The sequence below is a fragment of the Chelonia mydas genome, chromosome 2, assembly GCF_015237465.2.
Source record: "Chelonia mydas isolate rCheMyd1 chromosome 2, rCheMyd1.pri.v2, whole genome shotgun sequence".
Taxonomy (NCBI): domain Eukaryota; kingdom Metazoa; phylum Chordata; order Testudines; family Cheloniidae; genus Chelonia; species Chelonia mydas.
In genome coordinates, this window is record NC_057850.1 from 176,802,386 (window position 1) to 176,822,200 (window position 19,815).

The 19,815-nt window shown below is 41.9% G+C and overlaps 1 protein-coding gene and 1 long non-coding RNA gene across 7 annotated transcripts in view; one reads left to right on the forward strand and one right to left on the reverse strand.

Annotated features, from left to right (window-relative positions):
- The window catches only part of PDE1C (phosphodiesterase 1C), a 500,442-nt gene that overhangs the window by 467,258 nt on the left and 13,369 nt on the right, over positions 1-19,815 (forward strand). For 2 of the 6 annotated variants that reach the window (XM_037890096.2, XM_043540644.1), the window contains 2 exons: positions 18,357-18,422; positions 19,702-19,785. In XM_037890096.2, the coding sequence (XP_037746024.1) occupies positions 18,357-18,422; positions 19,702-19,715 (80 nt within the window). In that variant the 3' untranslated portion in view covers positions 19,716-19,785. Of the gene's footprint in view, positions 1-7,782; positions 13,549-18,356; positions 18,423-19,701; positions 19,786-19,815 lie in introns of those variants that run through there. The other 4 variants (XM_043540642.1, XM_043540646.1, XM_043540643.1 and 1 more) reach the window with 3 other exon arrangements.
- On the reverse strand, positions 29-18,717 carry LOC122464653. The gene is made up of 3 exons (XR_006288880.1): positions 18,706-18,717; positions 7,721-7,730; positions 29-110 (listed from the first exon to the last, which is right to left on the reverse strand). It is a non-coding gene; the product is annotated as an uncharacterized LOC122464653 (long non-coding RNA).

Below are 19,815 nucleotides of genomic sequence, written 5' to 3' on the forward strand. Positions count from 1 at the left end.
GTCTCCACAAGCCCTATGGGAATAATGAGAAGGGGAGAAGCTCACTGTGAATCAGTGCAGAGGTGTGTGAAATGGTGTAAATCCAGAGAAGATATTTGGATGTGCCCCTCCTTGATGGCCAGGGAGGAGCATACCCAATGGCCTATGGCAAGGGGTGGACAATTGGGTGTACTGTGTATGAGGTGTTTTGCTGGGAATGTACATGCTACTAGGGAGCACAATTACACCAACCCATAACCAAACTACACACTGTTATCTGGACATTGGTGCACAAATGGATCTGTGAATCTTATTGCTGTGAACAATCAAACTAGGGCATACTGCCTGATTCCATATCAAGTGGTTAAGTTGGTTTGGACAATAACACATTTCTCTGTGGACATTCAGTGGACTTATAATATGAACAAAAGCACGCAAAACCTGCAGGGGCAGCTTGTTGCAACTGCCAGCAACTGGACACATTAAGATCTTGGCCCTGTCGAAGGAGAAGAGGCAGAGTTTTGGTGGTGGCTCGGATGTTGGACCATACTGCAGTGGTCAGGACTCTCGGTGTTCCTGTGGATTATTTTAGCGGCTGCCGTATTGTTAAGTATACTTCTGTTACATTGCATATGAAGATAACCTATAAGGAATGTAGTAAGCACTCCCCCACCCACAGTGTACTAGACAACCCGGACCCAACCTTCTCGGGCCCACTATAATGGGAAGTCTGGAACACTAATTGGAATAGGTGTGGTATGCCTGTATGAGAGAAGGTGCAGGGCACGGTACTATCCAAGGGGCAGTGGGACAAATGGAATATCAACACCTTCCATCTTGATGCCTGGCCCTATCAGGAAATGTGTTGCCATATGTCCTATGCTTTTCCACAGATATCTGGGCAGGAGGATCCCAAAAGAAAAAGGGGGAAAAAAGGCGTGGAGTGTTTGGCTATAGATATTCAGGCCTGTCTGCAAAGATCTATACTTTAAGAATTTAGGTATATGTTTATCACTTAGCAAGTTATAGAGGTACAAAACAAGAATCAAAATCAGTCTGCCTGTTTATAGGCCTTCTCTCACTATGATCATCTAAGGCCCTGTTCTTAGGCTAAGGCTTTTGGCTAAACAGCAGGGGCAGCCATAAACTGGGAAGTGAACGGTCACATCCTCACCAGTCATACTGAAATAAGGCAGTTTTGGGCTGCTAAAAAGGTGATCCAATCTATCACCTCCAGAGAAGGGGAAGAGCCTAGAAGATGTAAAGAAAACTTAGTTTGATAGCATCCTGTCTGGCAAGAACTCACTTATCAATAGCTGGGGTGTGAAATCCTCATTTTTTCGTTGTTCTATTATTGTAGTCCCCATTTCCCTATTGTTTGTCTGTATAATCTCTGTCTGGTTCTGTGATTGTTTCTGTCTGCTGTATCATTAATTTTGTTGGGTGTAAACCAATTAAGGTGATGGGATATAATTGGTTAGATAATCATGTTACAATATGTTAGTATTGGTTAGTTAAATTTCAGTAAAATGATTGGTTAAGGTATAGCTAAGCAGAACTCAAGTTTTACGATATAGTCTGCAGTCAATCAGAAAGTAAGGGGGGGGATTGGAATCATGTTTTGCTAAGGTGGGGGGAACGGGAACAGGGACACAGGCAAGGCTCTATGACGTCAGAGCTGGGAAAGGGGACACTGAGGAAGGAAATTGGAATCATTGCTTGCTGGAAGTTCACCCCAATAAACATTGACTTGTTTGCACCTTCAGACTTCGGGTATTGTTGCTCTCTGTTCATGCGAGAAGGACCAGGGAAGTAAAAGGGTGAAGGAATAAGCCCTCTAAGAACATCCTCCAAACCACCCTAAATAATTCCTCTCTTTCCTTGATGTTTATATCCTTCAAATATATTGCAAATGCTACAACCTCAGATCAGACCTGTCTGATATGCAGGTGTCCAAGGGAAGACAGGACATGAGAACTCTAGACAACACAGTTCCCGCTTTAACGACAGGGTTGTACAAGACCTCAGTTTCTAAGCTGCTTTTGAGGCACTTAATTTCATCCCCTCCTAATGTATCAAAAGGCCAACTTTCTCTCCAGCTGCTTCCTCTTCCTTTGATGCATCTCTTTGAATTCCCCCCGTTCTTTGATCCCTTTGGATAGCACTAGCACATTACTAGAGCTGGTCAAATAGCATCTGTCAGATCAAAAATTCAACAAACTTGAGGACTTTTGTGGGGCAGGATGTTGTGATTCGTTCCCAGGGGTTGGCAACCTTCGGCACACAGCCCATCAGGGTAATCCATGAGACATTTTGTTTACGTTGACCGTCCACAGGCACGGCTCCCCGCAGCTCCCAGTGGCCGCGGGAAGGTTGCCACCCCCTGCACTAACCAGTCCTGTTAATTGCAAATGTTTCCCCTGTATGTAAATAGTCACAAAATGTTTTGGATGAATAATTTTAAGATTATGGCTTATTCAGAACCTGTGTCTTTAGGTTATTTGCCATTGTGTGTGTTGCCAGAGGAGTTGTGGATGCTTAGCATTATTCCCTAGCACCCTTAGCTGGCACAAGAAAAGGCAGTGCAGTGCTCTGGAGAGAGTCGTGGCTATTCTGCCGTAGGGAGGGTTTCTGTAATGTGAGTACTTAGGGAGACAGGAGAGAGAAAAGGTATATGTCAGGGGATGAGGTGCTCTGGTGCTCCAGGTACACTTGGATAGTGAATGCAGAATATGTTGGAGATGCAGCATAGAAATGACTTCCATGTCTTTAACTTTTGTAGTTGTTTTCATATAATTGACACAAAATGTTATATTGATAGCATAGCAAATACTTCTCTCTCTCATGGTGACATAATGCTCTTCAGAAGCATTACATGGCATGATAGCGAGGGGATTATATTTGTACATTGTAAGTATTTTTTTCCAGAACTGAACTGAACTAGAAGACAGCCACAATCTCGTTAAAAGGAAAATCTTGGTGCAACCTTAACCACAAAGTCCCTTTTTAATCCCAATACATCTGTTAGTCTATAAGGTGCCACAGGACTCTTTGACGCTTTTAAAGTCTCTTTATGTTTCTCATAATTATTAAGAAATCTTTATAGTTGTAATGGAATATAGGAGTGATGAAATAATCAAATATATGGAATGGGATTTTATATATAAAATCACACAGAAAGGAAAGAGCACATGATGGTGCGATGAAGTATATGGATTTTATCAAAAGGGATGGCCACATTACTCACCCAAGACAGCCAAGTAGGTCATCCCAAAAACTGCCTGTGATGAGGTATATCAGACCCTCTGAGGTCCCCTGCTGGAGGCCTCAAGGACCTGCCACACCCTGCCCCAGAAAAGAGCAGTGGAGAGGGTCCTCCAAGCTGCCTAGAGTGGCTGTGTGGGACACAACCAATCAGGGCCCAGAAGGTCAGTATAAGAAGAGCTGCAGGGCCAGAGTAAGTTCTAGTTCCTTGCTGGAGCTATAGGAGTGTGGATGGCTGAGGAGCTGCAGGACCTTGGCTAAGGTAGTGCTGCCAGAAGCCGGGGAGAGCGAGAAGGGGTCCTGAGCTGGTTGCAGGGACTCCATCAGGACAAGGCCCTGAGGTAAAGGTGATGATGGCACAGGGCCATGGGGAAGTGGCCCAGGGAATTAGAGCAGCAGCACGACTTAGATAAAGGGACACAGCAGACAGCTGCTATCTTGGGGAGGGAGAAGACTTTGTCACCAAGGAGAGAGCCCTGGGGCACTGCTCTATCCTGGACCAGGGACAACTTGAGGAAGACATTACACAGGACACTAGGAGAGACCCCTGTTGGACTTGTACACAGGAAGAGGCTTTGCTTTCATTACACAAGCTGACTGTGTGTGACTCGGCCAGAGGGTTGAGTCACCAAAGACGCACCACAGAGAGAGAGTGAGAGAGAGAAGGCATGTGCACTTGGCCAAGGGCGGGGGGGGAAGCGGAGCACTTGTAAGAGGTGAGTTTGCCCTGTTACACTGCCAATAAAATATTTGTGCCACACTGTGTTATCATGTGTTCTGTATTTGTAGGGGGAAAATGTTAGAAATATTTTAGATTTTAAAATGTCAGGCCCAACTGTGTCATATAGACACAGCACTGCTTTGGAGGAGGTGTGGAGTTGCATCAACCAAGTACAGTACTCGCTCTGGGAGGTACTGTTCCTGGAATAAGCGTAATACTTTCCAAAGTTCTGGGGGGCAGGCACCCAGCTGGTACAGAGAGAGTCAGAGCTGTCAGATCTTCACAGACATTAATTACTATTGGTTGGATCCTCGGATGGTGTAAATTGGCATAGTTCCATTGACTTCAGCTGGGCTACTCCGATTTATCCCAGCTGAGGATCTGGCTTAATGAGTCACACATAGCAGGCTTAGGTTTTCAATCAGTCTAAACTCTCACCCCAACTCTGAATGACTGTGAGATTCTGTTCCTGTGCCCTACTGGGTAGCAGATTGCTAAAGTTTCAATTAGACAGGCATAATTACTACCAACTGCTTCAAGTTCTAATTCTTGTAAGCTCAAGGACTTGTAGACATTTGTTTTGTCAAAAAGAGGGAGGCGAATAGGGAAGATTAATCACCGGTTTTCTATGATCAGCAACCAGCCTCATAGTTGTAAAGATATGTTTATATATTGCACAGTAGTATGTAAGGCAGTGAGATTGATGTATCATAGTATATGTGGATTTCAATAAGTTATCCAAAACAGTCACATAAGAAACTTGTAAATAACCAGTTAAGTGCGCACTAGTTGAAAATACTATAGTATAAATTGTATGTTCTGTACCAGTTTGCAATCTAAGACCTCTAAGGGGTACTGTTATAAAGTGGAGTACAACAGGAGTCACTGCTAAGAGCCATGCATTTGAATATTTGTGGTAGTGATCACGAGACAGGTCTAAATTCAGCATTGACAAAATATAAATTTGACAGCAACACTGGAGGGGTACGCATATACACGTACTTACTTGAGATCATTACATGAAATACATGCCTAGACATTACTTAAAGCCTTCCCAGATATAGAATGGTATATATTTCTTTTTCACTTATCTGCAACAATATGTGCTAATTTTGCAGTGAACCCAGTTTGGGTATACGGTAGTGAAATGAAAATGAGCCTTAATCCTACTCAGGGCTAAAGTTGTGTTAAAATTCCACATTATGGTAAGGAACCCTTTTTGTACCCAAAGAGAAATCCAGCTAGAAGGCAAACACATTTTCTGCACCAAAGAGCATCCTTCTGAAAGCAAAACAATTGAACAATTAGAGTTTTATACTGCATTTTAGGCAAGTACGGAACTAGAATTTTCTTGTTGGTACAGCTGGTAATGTGGTGGATGGGAGTGAAAGGCAATCTGTGCTCCATTTGCCTATAGAGAACTTTCAAAGTCTGGGGAAAATGTATTCCTTTCCTTTCCATTAGCAGGAAAGGAAGGATGCTCTTGTGATTAAGGTATGGCATAGGAATGGGAGATGGGACACTTGGTTTTACTTGCAGCTCTGCTATAGAACTCACTATGTGACCACAGCCAAATAATTTAGGGCCTGATATTGAGACATGCTGAGCACCCACAGCTGTCATTTACTTGCAGTTAGGAGTGCTCAGGATTTCTGCAAAAGGATACCATTAACCACTGGTGCTTCAGTATCTCCTCTTTCATATTGGGCTAATGATAGTTCTCACAGGGCTGTTGTGAGGTCATATTAATGTTTGCAAATCAGCTGAGCTCCTTAGATGAAATGGGCATCAGAAAAGTATAAATTACTTGACGTTGTTAGATTTTGTACTTATTAGAGCTGAGAATGTTTAATGAAATTAAAATAAAACCAGTGAAATCCAGTGAGTCTAACTCTCAATGTTATAATCGTCTTGGCAGATAGGATACCATGTGCAAATGTTTTGAATCATTGCAGCAATTTACAGATGAACATTATATAACAAAAAAATCCCTCTGCTGAGTGTACAATAAGAGGCAAATCTGTGGGCAGACAATGCTGTACAATCACTGCTGTGTTTTATGTATTCAGCAGATACAATATTATTCATCTTAGATGTAGTTAAGAAATCAGACCTATGCTGCAAACCCCACACTCCTTGCCCAAATGAAAAGCTGTCGTCTTTATGGAGACAGACCAGACTGGCTTCAGAAAGTGGCAGAAAGAGATCTGTGACATAGTCACTTCTGAGGCATGCAAAGGATTATAAATCAATTCATTGTTACTTGAGATGGGTTGGGTAGCATGAACTATCCAACCCCTCAGCAGCAACTAGTTGATATGAGTGGGTGATAGAACATGGGTGGCTAAGCAGAGGTGCCAGAGATATTCACAAGAACCTAATGGTTTCAGAACTGGTTTGACCCCTTTCTAATCAAAGTACAGTTTTCAAATTTATAACTTTTCAGGAGGATGGGGCGGGGGGTGTTTGCTCTGAATACAGTGATTTCTTTTTCCTGGAAATAATGAGAAATGCCTCTTGATTTAGCAGAGCATCTTCCTTGTGGAGATCTATTCAGTGTTAAGATTTGACAATGGAGTTAGTGTCATGGATTAATGTAGTCCAATATACTTTACTTTTGAATCTTGGAGATATTATTTGCCAAGCTAGCTATGCTGTCGCTTTTAACAGATCATCTGGGGTCTCTGAGATAGTGATAAGAGACAAAGCCACAGATTTTACTACTGAAGAAAAATATAAAATTCAAATTTAAATGGATCTTTGCTTATAGCTGAAGTACCAATGTCTTTGCCTTGAAAGAACAAGTCTTAAAGGACTTGTTCGTGTGTGTTTTTGCTTGCCATAAATTCACAGCACAATAGGTACTGCTGATATTGTGTCATGAATAAAGTCAATATTAACTAGATCCTGATACTGGAAGGTTTTTATTTCTCTTCCATTTGCAAACTAGTGATTTCAGTAACATCTCCTTTGGATTTATCTTAATTTGGGCATAAATGTCATGCTGATTGTTTTGACCTTACTCACCCTATAATTGGGTCAATCTTAAACACCCAGCTCTGCCAACACCCCATAATCTTTGTCCATTGCCTTTGCTTTTCCTGATCTGTGTATCTTGAACAGAGACTGCAAATATACTGTACTATGTGGTGCTGTGAGCAAATATTTCCTAGAGATTCGAACATGACCACCAAACTCTCTCTCACTTGTGATCTGATCTGAGCTAGTACTTCAAATCCGCTATGTCAGACTGGCGTTCCATTTACTGTGAATTCAACAAGTACATGAACTTTGTGGTTGTGCACTGAGCTGCCTTACCACTAGCCATTGTTTCTTTATGACAGAGCCATTTAGAAGAGAGGATCTGTTTTTCGTTTGGAGAGTGTGCTTTTCTTTACCCAAAATACAAGTACAGGGTTGCCCATTTTTAGTGTCAAAGAGATGCTGAAATGGCTGGGAAGCAAGGGTGGTTGAGTGCCCTGTACCAAAAAGACTAATATGATCTGCCTGTCAAAACACGCCAAGCTCTTGAGCTGATCCCACTAAAATCAGTGTTTAAATTTCCATTGGCTAAGGCAGGAAGACAATTGGGTCTGTGTAGGAAAGAGTGTTACTTTCAAACCAAGTGCACAAGAGGGTTTAGCTATTGAGCATTTTATGGTCTTTGTGAGATCAAACAAAGCCATGATATTTGGCAGGAATGAGCATGTCTAAACTGATACCTTTTTTTCCCCCCTACTTTCCCAGCTTTCCCACTCCTTTGACACTTGGGGGGGAAAAGGCAGCATTGACACGTTTCTTTTTCTTTTTTTTTCCAGATACAGAAGAGTAAAAAAAAATATATATTAAAAAAGAGACTGCAAATTTCTTTCATCATTTTAGCTGAGCTTCTTCATTCCTCTCCTCCTCCTCCTCCTTCCGCAAAGACCAGTTTCTGGGGAAGGCGTTACACAGCTTTCAAAACAATCCTCCTCCCACTGGCTACTTCACAGTTAATGACTCTGGGGTTTGGGTGTGTGTGTTCACTTTTTTCCCAGTGTGTGTGTAGTTTCTTTTTTAAAATTCTCTGGGGTTTTTTGTTAACAAAATTCCACTTTCTGGACAGGCAAAGCAAATAAATGAGGATTCTCCTCAGAAGCCATTGCTTCCCTAGGCTAAAGCCCTAGCTTGTGAAAGACACGCTAGGGTGGTGAAACAGAAAATTGGAATGTGTGGAAAGGGGCTTCAAATTACTCTGCCTTTGTATTATTGTTTCCATCTGGTAGGCAGAGACTTTGATACCAGTTTTAGCATCAATTCACAGGATTTTGTTCATGAAGGTGGTGAACTGTTAAATTCATAAATTTCTCACTAGGACTTAGTACTGTTACACAGCTTTTTCCAGCACTCTCTGATGGATTTGCCTGTGGGCAAATTCATTTAATCTTTGATTTATTTTGTGTACTTTTCTTATTTTGTTTTAGTAGTGACTCACAAATAGGGTGTTTGCTCAGGGCTGTTGCCCACTAAAATTCTGAGGAATGTACTCTTTGTGTTGTCTTCCATAACTAGTCATTACAATTAATCTATTTCTCACATCTGTTTCTTAGATACCTGTAACCACTGTTTATGTGACCTAGAAGTACTGAGAGAAGGCAGGCATTAGGAAGTCAGATGGATCAATTCCTCCTTTCATCTTAGTGTGACATTTCTTTAATCAATGATTGAATGGATGGGTCAAAGGAAAAGGAAAAATTTAGTTGGAAAAGTACAGGCAGACAAAGAAAGATACACCACTGGAGTGAAGTAGGCACATAAACTTTAAAGGTGAAATGTTCAAAACTAACTCAGGCCCTGATTCAGGAAAGTGTTGCTGTTCATGAAAGCATTAAACGTGCTTAAATGCTGTCCTGGATTAGGGCCTCAAGATGGATCCAGTTCAATATAACTTGATTTCACCTGTCCATGTGAAATTCAACACACACAGTTGGTTTTTCATTGTTTTAGTCAGTGTATAGTTTTGCCCTGTTCACATGCATATTTTACTATGAGTTAGACTCCTTTCATGCTCCTCTAGAGAATGTGGAAAACATTGGCCTCAGGAGGAAAATAAACCCCATCTGTATTCCATTTCCATGTTCAAAGCACAAAACTTTGTTCTACCACCAGCCTATATTAGATAAAAGACCCACAGCTCCTGTTCAAAATGCATATGAACAGGGATGAGCATGTTTAAGATGGCAGTAGGAAATACTGCCATACCTGTATTAGCCTCACCTGCCACTAGCAGCAATGGGGCTAATCCAAGTTCAGATTTTGAACATGAACATCCCATAGCTCAGGAATGTTTGTATCCAGGAGTTTGGTTCAACCCACTCCGCAAAATTCAGATTCCCATCTGAGTTTTTACTTCAGACACCAACCTTTGAGTTTGTTCAGATATAGGGGTTTAGTTGGGGTCCGTCTCATGCTTAGTAAAATATTTTCCCTTAGAAGAAATATAAAAGTAACTGCTTTTAGCATACAGTATATTGTAAATTCTCCAGCTGTCTTCTCTATATTGGTTCCTTTAAAGAAAGTAAAGGAACACACAATATTCTAATTCCTTAGAACTGCTTCAGTAACTGCTCCACACCCAGAACCCCCATCAGCTTCAATGGAAGTTCCACACACATAGCACCTGTAGAATTTGGCCCGTAGGCCCAGATGCACAAAGGTACTAAAGCTCCTAACTTTCATTAAAATCAGTGGACGTTAGCAGCCTAAATACCTTTGTGGATCGGTGTCTTAGTCTTTATGGGGACATTGACAAGATATAAATAATACTGCATTGCTGACCCAGTCCTTACTCCCACTGGGGTTTAGCTTGAATACGGTCTGAGCCAGCACATATTTAAAAAAAAAAATTATCCCTACCTAGTTTACAGTGACTAGAAATTCTTTAGACTATTAAAACTGAAATAATTTTAAAAATAAAATTGATCTTCAGCTCTTTGATGTATTTTTGACAACACACTCTGCTTGGACAGTGAAACGAAACTACGGTCAGCCATTTCTTGGTTCTCACGCACGAGCACTTTAGCGCAACTTCAGGCTGGAGGTTTAATGGTGAGAGTGACAAACTACCCAGGGAAGTGATGGATTCTCCATTTCTTGAGGTTTTGAGATGAAAACTGGATGCCTTTCTGAAAGATATGCTTTAGTCATACACCAGTGTATGTTCAATGTACAGATAACTGGGTGAAACCGAATGGCCTGTGATAAACAGGAGGTCAGAATAGATGTTCTAATGGTCCCTTCTGGCCTTATAATCCACTAATATAGAGCAGCAGTATGTTAACATTTAAAAATATTTTTGACATTTTAAAAAAGTCATTAAATCACTTCTAGACGACTCCATGGCCTTTTTTAAAAAACAAAAAACCCTGAAATGTAGATGTTGAAAGACTGCAAAGAGAGTGGTGTAGATGGAAGAATCTACCCCTGTGGTTCTCTTTGCAGGTTCAGGTCCTAAACTACTACAGGAACCCCTCACTTAAAGTCGTCCCAGGTAATGTTGTCACGTTGCTGATCAGTTAGGGAACATGCTCATTTAAAGTTGTGCAATGCTCCCTTCTAACATCTTTTGGCAGCTGCCAGCTTTGTCCACTACTTGCAGGAAGAGCAACCCGTTGCAGCTAGCTGGTGGGTGGCTGGAACCAGGGTGGACCGGCAGCTCCTCCATCAGCTCCCCGCTCCCCTAAGTTCCCTGTGCAGCAGCTGCTCAGCAGGCTACCAATTGCCAGCTGTTCAGCTGTCCCTCCCACCACTGCTGTCTGCTGCTCCTGCCCTCTGCCTTTGAGCTGCTCCCCGAGACTCCTGCTTGCTGGGGGGAGGGGAAGAAGAGGGGGGCTAATGTCAGGGTGTCCCCCTCCCCCCTGCTCCTGCAGCCCGCTTTCCCCATCTTCTATAGAGCAGGGGGGGACACAGACAGAGGGAGCTGCAGTCTGCTCTCAGCTTGCTGATCTAATTAACAAGGCAGTGTACTTCTGACCCCACTCTTCATACTTAAAGGGGAAATGTGCATCTCTGTCTCTCAAACACACATACACACAGGTTGTGTCGCTGTCTGCCCTCCCTCCTTTCCTGCTGCCTTGTAGAGTGTGAGAGTTAACCCTTGAGTTAATTGGGCTCAGCCAATTGCTAGTTCATCATTTAGCAGTAAAGCATTCCCTGGGAAATATCCCACCCTCTGACTCCTCCACCTCAACCAAGCTTCACAATCATCATCACTGTGTACCAGTATTAAATTGTTTGTTTAAAACTTATAGGTAGTGTGTGTGTGTATATATATATATGCGTGTGTGTGTGTGTGTATATATAGTCTTTTGTCTGGTGAAAAAAATTTCCCTGGAACCTAACCCCCTCATTTACATGATTTCTTATGGGGAAATTGGATTCGCTTGACATTGTTTCGCTTAAAGTCGCATTTTTCAGGAACATAACGACAACGTTAAGCGAGGCGTTCCTGTACACTCGATGGTATCTCTCAAATTAACCATCTCCCTGAAGTGCTTAATAGTGTTGTGCTAGCACTTTGAGAACCAAGAAGTGATGTCTCTAAACATCTCCCAGGGGAACCAGAGAGCCGCTATGGTGTGCTTATATAACAAACTTGCAGAACTGTCTCCTATTCTGTTTCACAAAAGTTGTCTGTGAGTGCATGAAACTGAATGAATGGCTCTTTACACAATTCAGTTCAATTAAATACATGTCCTCAGTGAGTAAAACATGATGATAAATATCTGTTCTTAATTAGTTATCTTCCATTCAGCTTCTCCCTTTGTGTGAGGGAAACAAAGCTGTAGATGCCTTACTTTCTGCTTGTCTGTTTAGAAGAGACAAAGAGGAAGCTACAAATATTGAAAATACGAGGCCCGTGCTGCAGGCCTGAGTCACTTCAGTGGGAGTCACATGCATGTAAGCACAACCGTGGGGGATGGATGGGGAGGTTACGGCTTGAGACCTGGATTTGGAAGTCAACCTGTGCACTAAAATGACCCACTTCAACCTTTCGGATGAGAGTGCTGGTCAGATCTCTCACAGAGTACCACCTTGCTGGATGACCAGACCAAAAACTGTCTCCTAATCTGTGAAAGTGAATCTAGGCAGCTTACATCCTATAAGTAGGGAGAGATTTCCTTGGGGGCCCCTGCTAGCTTGTCCGTATGTAGACTTTTTGAAGGGACTGGGTCTTCAGCAAACTGGCGTAACTCCGTCCACATAATTACGTGCTGCGTGCGCTTCTGCCTACCAAAGGCCTGAGCTGCCCCTTGAGGAACGTTGGCAGATTTTATTTTCAAGTCACAATTTACTTTTTTTTTTTTTTTAAAGTGTAAATATTCCCAATTCTGTTCTCCAGCCATGATTTAGTTGATGAGGAAACTGGACCTGTCTCTGACAATGTGCACAGATAATTCGGAGTAGGCAGGGTCAGCTGTCAAAACAAACAATTTTGATGCAGCATTTAAAAGCACAGGGTCGAATGCTTATATCCACTACTTGACCAGCTTTAAACGTGAACTGCACAGCTTAAGGACGAGAGCTCCGTTTTTTCTGCTTTTTCCTTATAAATAATGCCTTTTGGTGTTAATGACGTTATCCACAGTCTCAAGAGAAACCGAGATGCCTGGCTCCGGGGCTTGGTGCGTAAAAACTCTTGCAATTTCAGATTTTAAAATATTTTAGACTAGTCGCAGTTTCAACACTGTCTCTTTATTTAAAGAGGCATCATTTTACGTTGGCATTTTACGTTTAGGTGCTAGTGCTGTTCTGTACTATAGCAGGGGAAACCCAAGATGTTATTTTTAATTGTTCTGTTTTCAATACCCATTGATTTGTAGCTGGGAGTGAATTTTCAAAGGTGCCTCAGTGCAGCCTCTTTTGTGCTTGTGGAGAAAAAAACTGACATGCAATTTTTGAAAAAGGCCACCTGAACATACAAACACTAGAATTTACACATGCAAAGCTTGTTTGTGCTCAGTTTGTGTGCAAATGAGGTTTGGAATGGGTAGGTTTTATTATTTGTGCGTACAATTGATCATGGTCAAATTCTGTATGAAGAAAGTTGCATGAAAATCATTTGCAAAGACTTTAAATTTTAGCTCATGGAGTGTACACACATATTCTACAACTGATTTCAGATCTGCTTTTTAATTAAAAAAAAAAATTGGTATACCTTAAACACTGATAGAAACTGAATGAGAAAGTTCCCGCCCGGCTAAGGGCCACAGCCTCAACTGGGGAAAATCAGTGCATCTTCATGGAGTGAGATTTCCCTAAATATCTAATTATTTGGCCCTGTTCTCGTCACACTTGCATGAGTTTCATACTGGTGTAACTCCTACAACTTCAGTGGTGTTTCTCCTGATTATCACCAATGTCTGAACGACAGGAGTGTCAGGTCCATTTATTTATTTTATTTTTATCCACCACTTCATCATCAAATAAGCAAACACAAAACAATGGCCCTCTATTTTCCATCTGCATACCCAATACCAGTCCTCAGCTGTGCATGTGAGATTTTTGAATAATGAAGCGTGGGAGAGGGGGCCCAAATGAGAGAACTTGATAGGAAAAGCATACTTTACTTTCAGACTTCTAAGGCTCCAGTCCTGCTCCCAGTGAAGTCAATGATACTTTGTCCACTTATTTCAGTTAATATTCCCCACCATGGGCTCAGATCAAGTGCAGTGTCAATTTAATATCTGATACATCTTCTCTCAGGGGATGATTATCCTGCTCTCGCAGGTAGGTGGGTTTGGTGATTAGGTCTTTTCCATCTCTGATCACTGTGGTTCAAGCTATAAGCAAATCATTTGACCACCATTGATCACGTTATTTGCCATTAAAACAGCAAAGCAGGCACTTTTGTTTCTGGTTTCTCAGATTTTTTACTCCTCCTTCCCTGCATGTTGTTTTTTTCTTTTTCTCACAGCAAATATAGTGTGAGATTTCTCACTGGCAACAAAGCAGAACTGTGACTCTTCATCCTCTGTCTCACATACAAGTACACAAACACATGACAGTACACACGTACAGGCTCCACAATACACTATTGGCACTTTGTATTCCTTTTATTTCATTAGCTTGCGTATATAAGGCCTGTTGTGTACTCATCTTTGCCCGGTTCTAGAAGCCATCCTGTGGTAGGAGGATGTGTATATATAATCTCACCATCTTTGCTGGGTGATTGTAGGAGTGCATATATAAACCAATCAATTATGGCCATAGGTGTTGGGCAGTGATAAATCCTAGTGGCAGAGTGACCATTTTCCTTTTCTTCTGGCTTGGATGATATTTTTATACAATTTTATATACACTTTTTTTAAATATTTGCTATTTTTATTTGTCGGGTTCTGATTGGGTTTTACCAGAACTTCTGGTTGTCTGCAGGCCCAGATTCTCCCATTAAGATTTCTCTTCCCTTTCCCCCCCCGTAGACAAAAGCCATTGCATTTGCAACATCAGCTTAGAGCAAAAAATAAAATAAAACAACACCTTGGGCCCAAACATGTCATCGGTTGCACTGAAACTGATGAAAGTTGCGCACAAGCTCCGTTCAGTTCCACTAGCATCCCTATTGGGAACTGGCATCAAAGTGTAAATGAGAACATATATACAGCATGCTCAATGCCGGGTGATTCAATCTGAAGCCCCCATATATAATGGTCGTGGTGCCCTCCTTCAGTGTGGTGGGCATTGCGTTCTCCAAAATGGATTTAAATAATAAGGAAAAAATCAGTCTTTCTTTCTATGATGCTACTTGTGAAGCAGCTTAGATCAGTAGGAAGTTACAGCAGACGCACAAAGTAGTACACTGACTACCTTCTGCAGGAAGGAAGTCTGTAAGTTACCCATTTACATGTAAGACTATATATTTCACTGCTCTCACATTACATTTGTAGCAATGGGTCCTGATGAATCTAGAGAACGTTCAACCTGTTTTTGGGGGGGGGGGGGCAAATGTGGAAATTAACCAAAATGCAAAGATTCATTTCATAATCTTTTCTCAGCTGACGTTGTGCAGGGAGTCCTATATATAAAGCTGAACATACACTTTAGACTATCTTTATATTAGCAGAAATTATAATGGAGATGTCTTGTTGAACGGAAGTAATATAAGTAGTATACACCTGTAATCCAGAGCCTTTTTCAAGCAGGCAGGAGTCAGGTTGCTATATGTGTTTTGCATCAAGCAATTAGAAAACAAATCAAAATCCATTTTAAAGCAACAGTTAAACACAAGTTTGTTGGAGAAAAACCTCTTTGCTTTGTTCAGACTTTACAATAAATATTGTTTTAAATTCTTCTCAGCAGAGTTGAGAACACTTGCCATTACATGGGCACAATTCCTTTCAGTTTTGCATTTTTTGTTAAGCTCCTTATTTGAAAGAAGAGGCTTGTAGTCTCTAAATGTATAAAACACTTTTCCAGCATTCCAGTTTTTCTGTAAATGAGTACATGTATGTCCATCCTATTACCAAATAAAGTCAATGAGGTCTCCACTTCATTTGAATTTGAATGGGGGAAGGGTTGGTTTGTTCAATCACTTTTTATATCTGCCGTACACATGGAGCTCTGCACTGTCTCTTTGCAGAATAACAAAAATCAACATTGGTGTTCTACTTTTCATGTTGAAAGCACTATCTGGACATTAATTACTCATCAGAACCCCTATGAGAAAGATGGGTAGGTGGTACAGGCCCCATTTTACAGCTAGGGAAACAGACAGAATGTAAAGGTAACTTGCCCAAGGCCGCATACGTGAGTTGGTGTTGGATTTGGGATTAGAATTTAGGACTTCTTGACAGCTAAACCCGTCCCATTCCACCAGGCAACACTGTCAGAAGTGTGTGTGTGTGGGGGGGTCTTTCTCTGCATTTAAACAATATTTTGTGTCTAAAGGTCAGAACTATATATTTGTATGTGCATGTATTTAGTGTGAGTTTATCTATTTAATATACACTATGTGAGAGATGGGCCTGAACTCTGGATTATTACAGATGGCCCCCCTCAATTTTTGGGACATTTGGATCATATTCCAGAGCCAGATTTTTATGACGGGGCTTAAACCAAAAAGCAGGCTTAGGGGAAATCCAGATTTAGATCCCAGGTTTCCAAACACACCTACCTGCCAGTTTGTCTCTACTCATGTCTGTCTTCCAATAACAAAACCTTTTGTTTCAAATAACAATTCTGTTCACTGAGTGACATCCAAATGCCGTCTTCATCCTCGATTATATGTAGGGTTGCCAGGTGTCCGGTTTTTTACCGGAATGCCTGGTCGAAAAGGGACCCTGGTGGCTCCAGTCAGCACTGCTGGTTGGGGTCGCTAAAAGGCAAGTCAGCAGCGCAGCGGGGCTAAGGCAGGCTCCCTGCCTGCTCTGGCTCCTAGGCGCAGGGGCGGCCACGTGGAGTTTGCGCGCTGTCCCCACCCTCCCTCCTAGACCCCTCCTGAACCCCTCATTTCTGGTACCACCCCAGAGCACGCACCCTGAGCCGAGCTCTCACTGCATCCCAACCCCTTGCCCCAACCCAGTGAAAGTGAGTGAGGGTGGGGAGCATAAGTGACAGAAGGAGGGGGGATGGAGTGAGTGGGGGTGGGGCCTTGGAGAAGGAGCAAGCAGGGCACCGGATGGGGCAAGTATGTTCGGTTTTGTGCGATTAGAAAGTTGGCAACCCTAGTTACACACGCCTTATGTTTAAATGGGAATGTAAATGAATAGATTTCACAGTAATTCACTCCCCTCTCTGCAAGCAGATAAATCCCTTGTTCGTGAGGTTTATTGAAGATTAAGGGGAAACTTTTGTGAGATCCCCTTGTTACAATGTTAGAGCACATCATAGCATTACATATGCACATTTTGTTTATTTAAGTTTGAACACATAAAACACCTATTCCAAGGGTTTAATCTGTTTTGACAGATTATTTAAATTACAGTCCCTAAAGAAACAGCACAGCAGAATCCTCCAGAACCCACCAAAATGTCACACCCCACATAATGACTGGCTACTCTCAAAAGCCTGCTTAAAGAGAGAATTTTGAAATATATCTTGAAAGTCCTCAAAATCAGGCTCTTTCAGACCAATGGGGTGTGCATGCCAAAGTCAAGGGGCTCTCACAGAGAAAGCCCTCCGAGTAGTTCACTGTCTACGAAAGGAATCAAACTCAGCTGTGTCCGTTGACCACAGTTGCCTCAATGCTGTACTAGGAAAGAAGCAATCGCTCAGACAGGCAGGCCCCAAGCCCTTTAAAGCTTTTTAGCTTAAAACCAACCCTTTTCATTCCACCTGGAAATCCAGTGCCAATCTCCGCGCACTGGACTCCTCTGTTCATATCGTGCTTACACATCCATAAACTCCAGCTATGAATACAACTTACATTTACTCACCGTGGGCCAGGTTCTGATACCTTTAGTGCTGTTAAATGTTATCCACAAGTAGTCACCAGGACTATTTGTGACACGAGTAAGGGGCAGAGTCTTGCTCTGAGAATGTGGCTACCTTTTTTTTCTTTCTTTTAGTCCCCTTTCTAAAGATCTTGTCAGCCTTTCTCTTTTTAATACAATGAGACTTGTGATCATCAGAGCTGGAGAGAGACTTCCGCCATTTCTCCTTAACGGAGGATATACAGTTCATGACTGTCCAATAAGAGGTTGTGGGGCTTTTCTTTTCTTATATTTAATAAGGTCAACATGTCTCTCAAGCACATGGTCATTTTTATTGATTTTCATGAGGGCACAATAGGTATCAATTGATCTTGTTAAATTCTGGTCGTCTATTGCTTTTATCAGCCTCTCAGCACTTTGCCTAAACTCCTTCAGGTAGAGAGGAAGCCAGCTCACAAGTTTCAGTACCTGTTGTCATCCAGGCCTTTGGCTGACCCATTATAGAGGCCAGCTGTGAAGTTCAGATCCAAATACAAAGTTTCCAGGTGTTTTGGGGGCTGATCTCCACTTGCAATATTTTAGATTCCCTTCTTTGGAATAAATGTATAATGGAATGACTATTCAAAAACAGGTCAAAAATATGGAGGAGAATGCCATCAACAAAAATCATTTATCACTCCCCTCCTCCCCCGGCTCCCCATGTCCTGCCAAAAAAGTTGAACAGAAGCACGTGAAGAGGTGTTCGCTGTTGGCTCCTCTAAGATCAAAAGAGCCAAAGAAGGCTGCTCAAACAGAGGAAAGTAGCCTGGTTTTGTAAGGAAGTTAGCTCCACCCACATTAATAAAGCTGCCAAGGACCAGCTGAGAAGACATGACAGAAAGAAGCTGACAGTATCGAGTGGCGGTGGTAGTATAAAAAGCACTTGCGCAAAGGCAGGCCTGCAGCTCGCTCATCGCTTCTGTGACAATTCTTTCTTTTTAAAGGTTCAAAGCGACATTCAAATGAGGCACCAGGCACAGGTTCCATGACAAGCCGCCTTACGTTGCCAGGTCAGTAGGTACCTCCATGCCCAAATGTGTTTGTATCATGCATAGCCACACAAATAGGTAATCAGGAGGGTTTTTGTCTTTTCAAATGGTAATTCCTCCAAGAATTAACTGTGACCCTAGTGGGTAGGACTTAACTCAAAAATTCACTTCTGTCCTGAGATTTCGATTGAATGGACCATGTGTGAACTTAAAAAAATAGTTTATGTTTTGTGGATTGCTTTGCACAAATTATTTTAGTCTGGTGAATGTGGTAAGAAAAACGGGCTTCGTTCTTGTCACCCACATAGAGGAGTAGAAGAGAAGTCATACATTTGTTCGGTGAATCACAGGGCAGCTGTTTTTCAGTTCTCTCTCCCTCTAAGTCCCTGCTCTCTTTGATATGTTCGAGATACCATCCTCCACAGGCCCTTTATCTCTGTGTCTCACAATTTCACACAGAAGGAGGGAGGGCAATAAGGGAAAGCAATATGAAGTGGTGACTCAGAATGACTCAGCATGGTGGGGTAGTAGGGACATACACCTTTGGACGACGTTGGATGAGTGCACAGGTAAATTCATATTGAATCACCTGGAGCGTGGCTCCAAAAAAAAAAAAAAAAAGAGAAGCCAAGGAAAGCCGTTCACTTCTGATTTGGAAAGGCGTTGAAGAATTAGTGACGATGTTCATTTTTAGAGGCCTACCTGGGGTGGAAATGGAGGTATTCAAGGTACAATACAGCTCTGCATATGGACATCAATATGCAATAGTACATCACTGAGTGACTGACATCTTCATGCTGGCCGTGGCATGACATAATTTCACCTGTTAAAATAGTAGCCCAGTCAGACAACTTTTCTTCGAGGTACCACCCAGTGTAAGCTGTACAGATCACTGTACCTCAGTAACACGATGGAGAGAGACTGGAAAATGTTAATTTTCTCAGATGAAGCAGCACACACTTTGAAGCCCCATGCGCAACTGTGATCTCTAACAAATATGGACCATCACTGAAAGTAAAACATAAGAAACTGGTCACACCACTCCTTTGAAGACCTTTGTCACGTACGTTGCCTGAAGTGATTCCTAAATAGAAGGTACGGTACAGTAGACACCATACAATCATTGTCTTAATGTATTGAATGCCTCATTATTGGCTGAAGTAGTTAATAGGCATTGTAGCATTAGCTGTAGATTTTGCCTGCTCCCATTTCTTTAACACCCGTGCACAGGTTGCGATTTTTTTTTAAAAAATGTGTGTACATTTATATTGGCATTGTTATATGTATGCTCCTCTTTCAGGTGACTTTGGATAGGACTGCCTTGAAGATTACTATCATCATAAAAACCGACTAGCCCCGAAATTTGGAGACTTTTTTTGGAAAGGCATGTCATTTATTTATTCATTTATTTATT